General features: G+C 26.5%; 2 protein-coding genes across 3 annotated transcripts in view; both read right to left on the bottom strand.

Moving 5' to 3' along the window:
- LOC112680296 (potassium voltage-gated channel subfamily H member 8) overlaps positions 1–2,025 on the bottom strand; it is a 201,275-nt gene extending 199,250 nt beyond the window's left edge. For both annotated transcript variants that reach the window (XM_025550339.1, XM_025550346.1), the window contains exon 1: positions 1,892–2,025. In XM_025550339.1, coding sequence (XP_025406124.1) covers positions 1,892–1,893 — 2 coding nt within the window. In that variant the 5' untranslated portion in view covers positions 1,894–2,025. The remainder of the gene's footprint in view (positions 1–1,891) is intronic.
- Positions 2,026–6,044: 4,019 nt separating this feature from the next.
- LOC112680326 (40S ribosomal protein S15Aa) lies at positions 6,045–10,850 on the bottom strand. Its single transcript, XM_025550382.1, has 4 exons — positions 10,732–10,850; positions 10,327–10,485; positions 9,311–9,476; positions 6,045–6,191 (listed from the first exon to the last, which is right to left on the bottom strand). Exons 2-4 carry the CDS (start codon positions 10,457–10,459, stop codon positions 6,098–6,100), a joined length of 393 nt encoding a protein of 130 aa, XP_025406167.1. The 5' UTR covers positions 10,460–10,485; positions 10,732–10,850; the 3' UTR covers positions 6,045–6,097.
- Between the last annotated feature and the right edge of the window lie 1,860 nt (positions 10,851–12,710).

Genomic DNA, 12,710 nt, shown 5'->3' with positions numbered 1-12,710 from the left:
ACTGCGATACAGGGCTTTGCCCATTAAAGTTACTTATTTCCGGCTTAGAAATTGATAATGATTAACTAATAACAGTCACCAGTCACCGACGCCAACAATGTCACTGGTCATTTTAGTGGTAAACCCAGGTAACCAGGAGAGTTACCAAAGTCACTAGTAATAATTAATTTTTTTCAATTGTCGCAGTGACTAACAGCGACACTGTTGTAGCGGTAACAAAGTAACGGGACGTGATTTTACGCTCATCACTAATACCGGACGGACTCTGTCGGATCAGTACGTGTATGACGGAACGGAAACGTTTAAATGTGAATTATCTAAATTAAGACACATAATAGAATATTTTGTGAAACGGTACAGTACGTGTCTGACTAGTATGAATCATGCTTGATATTTGAAATTGAGAGCCCAATTTATTTTTCTATATAAAGTAAAAATGTAGGATTGTGACCGCTGAGGTGCTTGGGGCCATTGTATTTTCCTGAGTAAAAATTTTAGAAGTTCGACGCCACTCCTTATACCGCAATCGCTGATAAATCTTATTGTGAAATAAGACATTTTTAGTAAAAAAAAATAAAAAATTATTTTGAAATCTATTAACACAACTATGACATAGCTTAGTATAATATTTATAGTAAAAATAATAAATATTAACGAACACCAAGGTAAGATCATGAACATATTATTTATATTTAAACCATGAGATGTTATTTTTAAATGGGATGTGCACTATAAACTGTAAACCATAATATAAACTCATGTATAATTATATAAATAACAATTCAGAGAAACTATTATATTGAAATAGAATATGTATACCTGCATAAATTCTTTTTTTATTTATTGCTTTTTATCGGTTTTCTAAAATTGTAACATTTAATTATAATTATAATCAATGTAATTATCATAACCAATAAGTAATAACAGTAACAATGAAATAATTACTAAGCTATAAAATAATGAATTAATAAATAATTATTATTGATTTTTATTTTAATATAAATTATAGTATATAATTTTTGCTATTAATTCAATACAATTTGCTATATACAGTGGCCGCCGCTAATTGACTTAATTGACTCATTCGCTTATTAGATTCAAAACGGCTGGTCCCGATTTGCACATATACCTACTAATACGCAGCAAACAATTCGTCTATTTGACTCATACGCCGGTTAATAGGGTCATTTGAAAATTAGATAAATCAAGAAAATATATACATACATTGAACAAACGTGTGATAAATGCCATATAAGTCGGTACCGGTATGGATCAATACTGAAAAAGAAGTCTAAAATACTAAACTCGTTAACGAGGAAGAAATATGTGGTGAAAAACGGTCAAAAGAAAATGTGGCTGGTGGTAGTAATGAAGAGGAACTTGATGAGAAACTACCATAAACTAAACTAATACTAAAAGCACTTCAAATTCTACGTAGATTCAGCAAAGAGGCGATTTTGACGTATTCGAGCAACATAAATCCTACGTAGATATGATTATGAAGATGACAGAAGTAGGGAAAATCCAATCAGCCCTGGATAGATTTTTATCAAAAAATTAAATAGATTTTACATACATATTATTTTATTCTATTTTTAATAGAGTAAGCTAGATTTTTATTTTTATACATACCTCGAATCTTAATAAATATTTTTAAATAAGATTTTAATTTTAAACATTATTTAAATTTTTTTGGTTATTCGTCTTATTGACTCATTCGGTTAATGGACTCAAATGGCCTGGTCCCAAAGTAAGTCCAATAAGCGGCGACCACTGTATATGTATAACAAAACCCAAAATAAAATTTATTTATTTTACTTGATCAATCATATTATTATATTACCTATTTAATTTATTCGAAAGCTATTTTAAAACCATTTGTTAGACTTACATGCGTGTTTCATTAGCTTCTAATGCACGTGGTCGTTGAAAATATGAAGAATGAAGGTAGTCGTTAATTGTCAAAAAAAGTTTTGGTAGAAGAGCGAAAACCTGAACGAAGACGCTATTCTGCTACCAGCGACGGTTATCCTATGGTGAAGATATATCGATTATTTCAATTTTTTAAGTGTTAAACATAAGATTAATTTATTGATGGTAGTAGATGGTTACTTTTTATGTTTCACTTCAAATCAATTTTTTAAAATAGCAGCTACTAATGTGGCTGAGTGACGTGACTAGGACAGTGTGGTTAAGAGGTGAAAATTTGTTACCGCTATGTAACCACTATGTAGTGTTAACCCCGAAAACACACGGAGAAGGGAGTTGATTCTTTGAAAAGATTCAAGGAGAAGAAAAAAAAGATAAGAGCACCGAATAGACGTCGGCAATTATGACTCCATACACACAGAATATGTGGGTCAAGATTTTGATTATTTAATAATTGTTCATAAACAGGACTAAGATTTATATGCGTTTGCATATTTCTCAAAATTAATTAAATATCAAATAATTTCACAATTTAGTTTATCCTGGATTAAATAGAATAATTTTTTTCTCCATATTTTGAATATTATTGCCTATTTATAGATTTTTGAAAATTGTATTAATTTTGTTAATTTTTAAACTTAAGTTTTTATAATATTGTTAAAAAATTAAAATAATTTTATGTAGACAAAGATTTGAAAATAGATATAGCTTATTTAAAAAGTAATTTATCTATTATATATATATATATATATTGGATTTTAATCTATGGTAATAGAATAAAATAATAATACAGTGAAACCTCGATGTAGTGAATAACCATGGAGAATGAAAAAATGTCCAATATTGAGAAAATCTCTACATAGTGGATGTTTGGAAAAATTACTAAATGTTCATTATAAGAAGATGCTATAAAGAATTAGTTATACATTTACATACAATTAAAATTGGTGTATATTGAAATATTTATTTATTATTTATTATATATATATATATATAAAATGTAAGCAAGCGCGCCCGCAGGATAAAATCTCACCCGGAGCAAGATTAAAATTCTAAGAGTCACAACGTGTATCTAAAAATATATGAGAACAAAATCTAATACCATAGAAATCGGTACTCGGAAAAATTTATAGTCTTAAGCGATATGCAGTCTTGCGTAAACATTGTAAACAAATAAATACATTCAAGATTATACATTTTAGAATATCTAAAAATATGATAAATTTTACTAAACTTCATAAATGGATCTCAATAAAATTATGTTATAATTAATAAACGTGGTATTAAATTAACAATAGTTTTGAAACAAAAATTCCCAGTAGAAGCAATGGCCCCTTTGCCCCCCCTGCCCATGTATGTAAGTAGTAAAAAGAGAGTATAAAAATGTAATTTTTACAAATTACAAGCATCTAGTAAAATATTATTCACTTGTATTCTTCGTTAAAGATGTTTTTTGGTCAATTAATGCAAAATATTAAAATTAAATAATTAAATTTACCTAGGATTCGCTTATACAAAACCTTTCTGCTAATATTGGTACACTTAGATTTTCCATTTCCTTAGTTCAAATATTTTTTTTTTCTTCTAAGATCAATATTTTTCTTTTATTACCATACTAATAATCAAGGCTCATAACTTATAGCTCTAAAAAAGGTTGTTATAAGCGCTTAAATATGCTCTAAAAAGTATTCATGTAAGCGCTTAAATATGCACTAAAAATACTGAAATATGCAAAAAAAAACGTTTGTATATAAAAATTATTATTTTATTATTATTATTTATTATATTATTTTATTATTTTAGCTTCTATTATTAAAAAAAAAAAAATTAGGTACTGAATTCACGAAACGAACTAGCATGCATACAATACGAAAAATTGGAAACGACTGCAAAATGTTAATGAAAAATAATCTGTAAATAATCTGAGAATGATGGTATCGGAATATCTAGATAATGATATTGGAATACTCGAATACCTAGAAACTATAAAAATAAAATACTACAGTACAAGCTACAATTACATATATACAATTATAATGGTTTCTTTATCGATGGGATTACAAAGTTTCGGGCGTACACACTCACTACGTCACACGTCGACTAAACTCGTATATAGTTCATCTGATATTATATAAGTTATATGAGAAGAAAAATTAATTAACACGAATTAATTACTAATATGAACAATTAATATGACTATAATTACTTGTTATTTTTAAGAAAAAATGTTTTAGGCTATTAAAAAATATTTTAAAAAAATCAATGATAAAAATCATACAAAAATCCAAAAATAAGCAAAAAAAGCGAAAAAAAGTAAAATAGTACTTATACTTCGAAATATGCAAAAATATGCAACATAAAATTTCGTATCTAGCTTCTTGGTTATCTGAAACAAATTTATAGCTCACATAGGTATCTCTAGGACCTTTCAAAAAAAATATGCAAATGCTAGAAGTTATGAGCCCTGCTAATAATACTATGGTATTGTTCATGTTAACTTAGATACGCGTTCACGTAATTTACAGCACACAGCAGTGTGTAACCGAACACTTAACCGAACCATTTATTTTTCGAATAGGAAAATCATTAAGCTAAGATAAAATATGAACGAAATTTTTAAAAGGTAAATATAGTATTTTTATTACTTAACATTTTCGATATGTGCATGTAATGTGTCCATTTATGAGAGATAATTTTTAATTTTGATTCCAGTTTTTAGAGTCCACGTCCACTTTATTAAGAGGTTATAACTCTTATTATATACATACATTTTTGCCGTGAATTTCAGTGTCCACTATTGAGAGGTGTCCATTAATAGAGATTTCACTATATTACATTTTATGAAATTATGTATTGTAGGTATTATTATGGTAAAAAAAAATTAATAAATTCCACAGAGAAAAAATTCAATTAGGACCTAACCCTAAGAGGGGATATTTAACCCATAACCTCCCATCTATGGACATGGATTATATAATTTTCAGAAAATTTTAATGGGTATTTTATCAACGCGGCTAAACACACTGAACAGAAACCAAAATACAAAATAATGCAACTACTTCTTGAAAAGTACTACTATTAACACGAGACTCAGATTTCGGCCAAGGCCTTACGCTACATCACTTTCTTTTGACGCGTGGCGTTATTCGAGAGCACGGTTGTACGAATCCACGAGGAATGATTCCTTAAACCCGGGTCGTCTTAAGGACCATCAGCACTGGACCACGGACACATGATAGTGTCGGTACCGCCACCTCCACTGAGTTATTTGTTCGTTTTATCGAAGTAAGCTCCTCGACCTAGGGGGGCACCGTTTCCGGAGTGGATAGCCAATCCGGCGTACGGCGGCACTAATCCTCCCATGATACCACTAGATTTTAAGTTGGCGTTGGAGGGTCACCCGAGGAATTTCACCCCTCCCACTATTCTGGCTATTCAAGCCAGATAGTGGTGGGTCGTGATTAACTTTGAACATTATTATCCAATTAAATTTAAATATACAAATAATTCATAACAAAAAGTTTGGACTTTATGAACGATACAGTTTTGCTGATATTCATTAAATTAACTTCTATAGTTTGTTTTTCTCAGGGAAAAAATACAAGTTTTTCTTGATTCAGGAAATAGCAAAATAATATACATGTCAGTTTAAGAAAACAGTATATTATTCTGATACATAACTCTATAAGATAGTACACGAACAGTACAAAAGATCAGTCACATATTTAATATAATTAATGCCAATTTTAAATCTCAGGCCTCACTTTATTTATAAGTAGTGTGTTTTTTTTTATTATTATTAATAATGTTTTTTAATATTAATCAAAATTACAGCTCTTTCAAAATTACTTAACATTAAGAATTTTACAACATTTTATACTCAAAAATGTTATTAAAAATGAGTCAATAGATTAATAGATATATTTTTATGAGTATATATTTTATTTATATTGATGGTTAACAAACAGATGAGCCCTTGGTTTGGTAATATATATATATATATATTAAAGGGAAAATAACCAATTTAATTTACACATTTTAAGAGCTACAATAAAAATCAGAATATAAAAAATAATATACTTGAATGTTTTGAATAAAAAAACAATTTTGAGTAATAGTACATTTTTTTTATTAGTCATACAAATTAAAGATAAAAACGTACAATACTTTAAAAGAAAAATCCTAAGATTTTGCCTCCTAAATGTTTCCGTCTGGCTTCTTCGTGATCCATAATACCTCCACTAGTGGTCAGCACTACAAATCTAAAACAAAAATTTAATTTATTTTTACTTCATAATTTTAATTTATCATTTCATCTTAATATCTAATATTTTTTTGGGGGATTTTTAACTAAAATGATAGTTTTAATAATAAATATAACTTCTTGATAATAAAATCCAATTCTTAATTACAATTTATAATCTTAAAAAAAAAATGTCAAATTAATTTTTTTTTTTTTTTTAATAACAATTATACTACTTGATATGTCAAAAAATACCAATTGGATACATAAATAGGTTGCCATAAAATAAATATGTTTTAACGGTAAGCTTTATTAAATTTAAATTAGGAAAAATGCAAAAAAAATACATGACTCATAGTAATAAAAAAATTTAAATCAAGGGTTGCAAGATTTTTTAGTACAAATAATTTACTATCAAAAAACAATAAAAAAAATGTACAACTTCATATGTAAATTTATCATAAATAAATTATAAATTATATGAAAGCAATTAAAGATTAAGTTAATGTCATTCGAAAATTACAACTGATTTTGTTAAACTGTAAATTACATTTCTGAAGTATTTATATTTGTATATACAAGTTAGCAATGTAATAGCATAATGCATAATACATTTGAAAATAATGTAGATTGATTATGTAGCAAGCTCATGAAAAACATTTAACAATAAATATTTTAGTCGGAACTTGCATTTTAAACATAAAAATAATTAAAAACCTATTTTAAAATCATTATAAAAAAATAATTAATTGATGGGTACCAAAATTTAAAGGCTACCTTTATTAAAGATATAATAGAGAAAATATAATGTAGCCTTTAAAAAAAATTCAAGATATAATAGTAATAAACCATAAGCCATAAATGAAAGTTATTAATGGATAAAAATACAATATGTATATGACATAAAATGATAAATAAATAATTAACTGAAATATAATTTTTAAGCTAATATAAGAAGAATTTATTAAACCAACTTTCCATGGCTTTCATAATAAATGATTAAAAGTAGTGTTAATGTGTGTAAATGTTTGTTATTTGAGAACTTAAATTTGCAACATTTTTTAATATTTTGAGAATTTATTACTATTAAGCCCTTATCATAAAGTCTACTGTTTAAATACATATTTATACATGGAAAAAGATAAGAATAAATATTTTGAAAATTATTTTTGATTTTACTTTCTAAAAGAGAACAGACACTTTTCTAAGAAAATTTCCATTGAATATATAGTAATTTTTATTTTAATTAGAATAAATTTAATAATTGTAGTCTCATAAATTATTTTAATTAGATGAATAAAACTGTGTTTACAAGTTAGCAATGTAAAGATATGTAAATACAATACATCTGAAAATAATGTAAAGAGCAATTTTGCAAGCTCATAAAAGGAAAATTACCACAAACTAAATTTCCAATACAATAAGATCTTGCACAGCTAAATTGATCATTTAAATATAAAATTTTTAAATGCCTCAATAAGAAATAACTTCATAATTAGTTATTACATACATAAATATATGCAAAAAAGACTAAAAAATAAGCACACACTGCTGCTGAAAATACAATTTAGGCGAACTCAACTGCATAAGCATTTACTACACCTTAAAGTAATTAATATACATATCAATTTAAAAATTTGAGATAATAAAACTTTAGTTGCCAGTCATGAAACAATCTTTCTGCACCAAAAGATTCTACTATGTTTTACAGAGATTGAGATTTATGATGTAGATAATATTACTTTTGAAAATTATTTTTAATTTCTGTTCAAGAATAGACACTTTTCTTAGAAAATCTTCATAGAATATTATGTCAATTTTATAATTATTAAGAATACTTATGAAATTTTTAGTTTTAATTAGTAGTTTGTACAAAATAAATAAAACTGTGTTTACAAGTTAGCAATGTAAGGACATGTAAATGCAGTACATCTGAAAATAATATAAAAACCAATTTTGCAAGCTCATATAAAGAAAATTATATATACGTAAATTTCCTATAAATAAAATCTTGCATAACGAAACTTAATAACTAATAACTATTTAAAAATTAAATACTATGCAAGTGTTAAATTTCTTAAAAAATGCTTGTAATATTTCATAATTAAAGAACCTATTACAATTTTTTTAATAAACAAGAAATACAAAAATTTGTAAACACAATAAATCTAAAAATCTGTAACATAATGATAACATATTACTCAATTCAAATAACTCAATTTTAAATACAAAATTATCTTATTCTAAACACAAATATTACCAAATTGAAAAGATCTAAAAAATAAAATTTGTAATTTAAAATTATATTAAAACTATTAAAAAAAATTAGTTAAATAAAACATCTGAACAAAACTTAGTTAAATTTTTATATATTATTATATTGGTTTTATTCATACAATATGTAATAAATTCATGTAATAAATCCCAACTAAATTATGAACCAATATAGTCATCTATATAGTTTTATTTGTTTAAAATAAATTCTTAAAACTTATGAAATATAAATATAAACAATAATGGCATAAATTATGACTTGAAATGTATAAAATGAATGCGTATGTTTCAATAATTATATTGTGAGATAAGAAGTATATATATAAATATATAAACCTATGTTAATAAAAATTATACAAAAACATAAAAAGATACCAGAGAATCCATGGTTTTTACTTTATAAATAAATTTTGAATCTATAAAAATTATAGTAGTCATTATTATAAAAATAAGTACTGTTAAAATATTATGTATGTAAGTAGTGTATTTAAAATAGACAAGATTCTAATAATGAACTTCTTTTCAAAATTTTACCAAGACAAATAATGTGAAGAAAATAAGATCCAGATTCTTCTTCATCAACCATATCTATGTTTGATCGCAACACTTTTCTGTAGTCAAAGTGGAATAAATGCAAGACTGGCTGTATATCTAATTCACAGTAAGCCCTACAATTATTCCCCCATGACAACAGTAATTATTCTTAAAATTATATTGACATTAATTAATGAAAATAAAAAAAAAATATAAAAAAATAAAATAAAACACTTAATCAATAGTATCAAAATAATTAATAACTATAGAAAATATAAATACTAAAATAAAACACTAGTTTTTGATAAAAGATTATTATATCATATTTACCCGAATTGTCTAGATGGCAGAAGTTGGTTGGTCCATTTTTCAATATTTCTAATAGGTACATCAAATCTTGGAGAAATGACACCACATTTATTTAAACGACCAGTCAAGTTGACAACAACTTTACCAGCTCTATGATCATCAACTATTTCAAATTCACCAATGTATCCTAAAAATTAAATATTGACTATTATTTAACGTGTTTATAGATCAATATGTAAAATTCTGAAATAATATCCTAACTTATCAAATCAATCATTTTTCTAATTAAGATATTATTTAAAAGAATTATTTGTATCAATATAATTCCAGTAATGTAATTAATTAATTTAAATAAAGTATGAAGAGGAAAGTTTCAAAGAATAAATTGACATAATTACATTTTATTATGATCAACAAAAACAGATTCATTAAATTTGTTTCAACAGTTTAAAATGTAAATAAAAGATATTCAATTTAAAGATTTAAGCTTAGTACAGATTTTTTAAATGTAAGTAGTATTATTACATACACAGAAGTTATTGTTTATTATTGTTTAAAAAGATATTTCAAATGTATTAATATAATTATAAAAAATGAATATGCATAACAAAAACTCTACAATCACTTATTCAATGATTAATGATGTACTCATATAAAAAAACTTAGTTTAATATCACTCAGTCTAGTGTATTACTTGCTATTTAATTATTTAAGCACATTTTCATACATGAACAAATTAAAAAAATAAATAATAATTAATGTTTTGGTCTATATATCTGATGTAATCAAACTTTAGTTAAATTTTACAATTTGAACCAACAATCAACTAAAATGAATACAAAAAGTAATTATAATGAGACTGTTAAAAATTTGTATGTATTACCAAAAATTAAACTTCAGAATAAGGAATAAAATATTAACACCTCTGGTTCACATAAAAACTAAAATTTAATACTCCAATGCCCAGCAGAGGAAATATATCTGAGAACATTAGGAATAAAATCGATTGAAATCGAAACAAAACGTTGAACACTTACCATGGCTCATCATGACTTTTAAGAACTTAATTATGACTTTGGAACACGGCCTGATCAAGACTTGGCGTTTGCCTCGTTTCTCGGCGTTGTTGATGGATTTGAGAGCATCACTCAACACGTTCATACGCACCATCTTGACACTTATTTAAAACTTAACTTCTGAAAAGCAAAAATAATTCGGTTAAAATCGCAAAACCGAAGGTTTATCGTTTAAAGGAGGCAACAATCCGTGGAAAATCCCCGGGATCGTTGGCCAACCTCAAACGCGAACGGACAATACGTCCGGAAACGAGTTGCGGCGCTCAGTAATCCACTTGCGAATCATTGCACAGATACCAGATTGTTGACGTACACAAAACGCCGATTGAGAACAATCGGTTTACGAGGACGGAAGCACATAATTACCTGGGATTACGATGGATGAAGAATACGATCAGACAACTCAAAGCATTACACCGAGTGCGAATCCGAAGTAAAAAGACTGAGATCCGAACGGTTGTCAGCAGGGCGCACAGAAATGAGAACACGATTCATTGAGGTTATGTTTATGTGCTGATAAAATTCCGTGCACCGCTTCTCGATTCGGATCGGCAATTCTTATTTCATCAGCCGTTTTACACAATTTTCGGATTATAATTTATCAAAACCACAAAGATTCTTTGGTCGTGTTCTATTATGACTATATTAAAAATATTAAAAAAATCTCAAATATATGATATTTTGTTGTATCATAGACATATAAAAGTCTTTTTATATATATATATATATGTGTTGTATGAATAACGTCATTCTGTTGGCAATGAATATTACGCGCGAAATTTAAAACTTCACATTCAGGGACAATATTTGCATTTTAATTTAATTTTTCTATGGTTTTTGATCTTCAAATTAAATTATTTAAAATTTATAAGCCATCAATTAAATTCAGGCGTGTTCTGACGGATTAGAAGATCGGAAAAAATTCCAGATGTGCCACGTTTAAAGTTATTTTTTTGAATGCTGAAAGAATTTATCTACTTTAATTCGTTAATTATTTAAAATTATATTAAACTGATTATGAAATTTTTTAAATTTATAAATTACGCATCTTTTAGTCGTTTACAATTAAAAACTAAAAATAAAAATAAACAATACTCCTAAGTCGAATGAGACTCCGCGGTGCTATAAGCATTCAATGAAAAATTCTAATCTACGATTACTTTTTGAAAAACGATAAAAATATAATTCAATTAGATTAAAAACCGGTATGCCATATTTTTAACATATTTAGTCAGCTTTTCGGAATTATTGAGTAAACAGTTGGAAAATTCGTAAAATGATTCCTTCGATTGTACAAAGTAGATAACATAATCTGTATCAAATCTTGAAAAAAAGCACACACATCATGATAAAACCAACAAATTCTTCGTTTCACTAAAAATTAAATGAAATAAAACTCATAAATATAGGTTCATTTTAATATCATGTAAATCGTTGACTTTAAATTTTAAGTTATTTTTTTGTAAAAATCACCTATTTTCAAAAGTATTGATGAAAACTTTTTTCCGTGAAATATTATTAAATTTTATTTTAATTAATGTTCTGAATATATTTATTGAAAAAAAAAATTTGGATGAAAGTCCAAAAGTTCAAGTTGGATTGAAGTCTTTCCTCACTCTTTTACTCATACTGTTGGAACATAAACATTTTTCATATTCATGAATGCTGACTTTACCTTTGCAATTCTAGATCTTATTTCCATAACGTATCTGCGGTCTCCGTTAATTCAGCTGCCTAGGTATTTAAAATGTTCCCCTTGTTCAAGCAACCAATTTCCTGTTTGGATATTAATTCTACGAATTCAGTCTAACCTTTTGGCACAGAATAATATTAGTCTTTTGCTGGTATTAATAATTAAATAATATTTTTGGAAGCATCTTGCCATCTATTCTAGTGTTTTTTCCAAATTGTGCTCATTATTGGCTAAAAATGCAATATCATCAGTGAATCTTATGAGATTTCTCCACCCACTTTTATGCCTATTTTATTTTTGATAGGTGTTTCATTAATTTCTTAAATAAACTGTTCGACAAATATTAAATAGAAGTGGTTAGGGTAGACATCCTTGATTTTTATCTATAAATATAAATATCAACTAAAATTATAAATTATAAATGTCAGGAACGGCAAGAGAATGGGGCAAGGAGGACTAGAGCTCCTGGGCCCCTCATTTCAGCTTTTAATACAAAATGATTTTATAATCACATTTGCCATAGCATAAGATGTAAATTTAAATATTTTTACTGTACTAAAGTATGTACAAGTAGTATGTATAACTCAGTGGCGTAGTTACGGGGAGGGTGTAAGGGGTTTCCACCCCCCCCACAGATTTTTTTTTTAATGAT

The sequence above is a fragment of the Sipha flava genome, unplaced genomic scaffold (genome assembly GCF_003268045.1).
Source record: "Sipha flava isolate LNK unplaced genomic scaffold, YSA_version1 176_pilon_pilon, whole genome shotgun sequence".
In the NCBI taxonomy this organism is placed as follows: domain Eukaryota; kingdom Metazoa; phylum Arthropoda; class Insecta; order Hemiptera; family Aphididae; genus Sipha; species Sipha flava.
Note: the sequence above shows the minus strand (reverse complement) of the source record. Positions and strands in the feature narration are given on the sequence as shown.

Excerpts from the sequence above, each read along its gene's own strand:
- LOC112680326 (XM_025550382.1), bottom strand. The coding sequence starts at position 10,459 with ATGGTGCGTATGAACGTGTTGAGTGATGCTCTCAAATCCATCAACAAC. Across the intron at positions 9,477-10,326 it reads AAAAGTCATGATGAGCCATG|GATACATTGGTGAATTTGAA; the intron begins GTAAGTGTTCAA and ends TTTAATTTTTAG. Across the intron at positions 6,192-9,310 it reads CTGCCATCTAGACAATTCGG|ATTTGTAGTGCTGACCACTA; the intron begins GTAAATATGATA and ends TTTTTGTTTTAG.